Source organism: Pinus tabuliformis, chromosome 6 (genome assembly GCF_031772625.1).
Source record: "Pinus tabuliformis cultivar Carrire ecotype Pingquan chromosome 6, CPIR1, whole genome shotgun sequence".
In the NCBI taxonomy this organism is placed as follows: Eukaryota; Viridiplantae; Streptophyta; class Pinopsida; order Pinales; family Pinaceae; genus Pinus; species Pinus tabuliformis.
The window spans coordinates 1885994345-1885995704 of record NC_142292.1 but is presented as its reverse complement, the minus strand read 5'-3'; the positions used below and the strand labels follow the sequence as shown (position 1 = coordinate 1885995704).

General features: G+C 43.4%; 1 protein-coding gene across 1 annotated transcript; it reads left to right on the top strand.

The window, feature by feature from the left end:
• The first annotated feature begins 466 nt into the window (after positions 1–466).
• Positions 467–1149, top strand: LOC149266703 (uncharacterized). Its single transcript, XM_089397237.1, has one exon. The coding sequence runs from the start codon at positions 526–528 to the stop codon at positions 916–918; it is 393 nt and encodes a 130-aa protein (XP_089253363.1). The 5' UTR covers positions 467–525; the 3' UTR covers positions 919–1149.
• The last annotated feature ends 211 nt before the right edge of the window (positions 1150–1360 follow it).

Genomic DNA, 1360 nt, shown 5'->3' with positions numbered 1-1360 from the left:
CGTGTTAATTACTGAAATTGCGCCTCTCCAACCTCTTAATTATGGAAATTGCACATGGACACTAATTTGTGCATGGTTTGGGTCTGGACTTGGCACTGAATTCATAGATCCAAAGTACGCTTAGCAAAAACAAGAAAAAATGATTTATTTACATAAAAAATATCTATCCATACGATCTTGGAAATTGGAAAGTTGATTTACATGAACAAACTTAACTCTGACCATGGTCTGCGCAGATGGATCTGGCACGAAAACCGGTCCAAATACATATATAAAATCTCCTGCAGGAATGCGAACTGTCCAATGAAATCTCGGGAGATGGTGGCAATCCAGCTCAGAGCCCACAATGCGTGTTACAATGTCATTCAAAAGATGTATCCCACATTGCTTAACCCTAACTGACTATGATCCTATATATTTCACTGACGCTTCCCGTAGGCAACTCCTACCGGGGGTCTTCCTGTCGGCATATTCTGTGTCGTCATTTGTACTATTATTCAGGTGAAGCAACATTCTGCGAACAAGATGAGCCGATTCAATGCAATTCTCATCTTCGTTTTTGCCTTTGGATTGATGACCTCAGCCTCAATGGAAAAGTCTCACTCACGGGCAAAAGCTCCCACACAGGTAGAGGCTCCTGCTGCTGCAGCGCCCAAGCCGGCACCGACTGAATCTCCTGCAGCATCTCCACTGGCATCTACCCCTTCCGAAGATGCCAAAACGCCATCCTCAGCGTCAGCCTCAGCCTCAGCACCGTCCTCATCACACACTGCTCAGACTCCAGCCTCTGGCCCCTTAGCAGCAGGTCCAGGTACCGCTTCACCACCGAAAAGCGGAGCTGCGGCCACCGCTAACGTACACAAGATGATGGCCATCCTTGGAGCAGCGTTGGTTGGAGGAGCCACCTTCCGTTTTTAAGCCAGATGCCCCATGCATTCTCTCCATATTCTCTTTCCATTTATGTTTTCTTGCTTTGATTAATTGGGATCTGAAACAGAAGTTCACAAGTCTTGAAGGTGCAAATCTAGCGTGCGTTATTGGATCTGAGCCTTGTTTATGTCACATTACATTATCGTCTGCTCTCTTCACATTTCTTTTATGATTAGTCAGTTCCACTGTCATGTCGATAGAGTGAACTGCCATCATATTCATTAGATATATTTGACTTATAATTTTTCATGGAGAATAAGTATGGCTGATTTTCCTACTATTTGGGACATCTGAAATAAAACTGATTAGTGTTTTTGTTGGAAAACTGCTGTTAGTAATAATGTTCGTGACAATATTGCAGCGAAAATACGATTGTGATTTTGTCTGGTCATAATATTAAAGACTGCGAATAATACAACGAACGTGGTGA

Coding starts and splice junctions, on each gene's coding strand:
- LOC149266703 (XM_089397237.1), top strand. CDS start 526: ATGAGCCGATTCAATGCAATTCTCATCTTCGTTTTTGCCTTTGGATTG.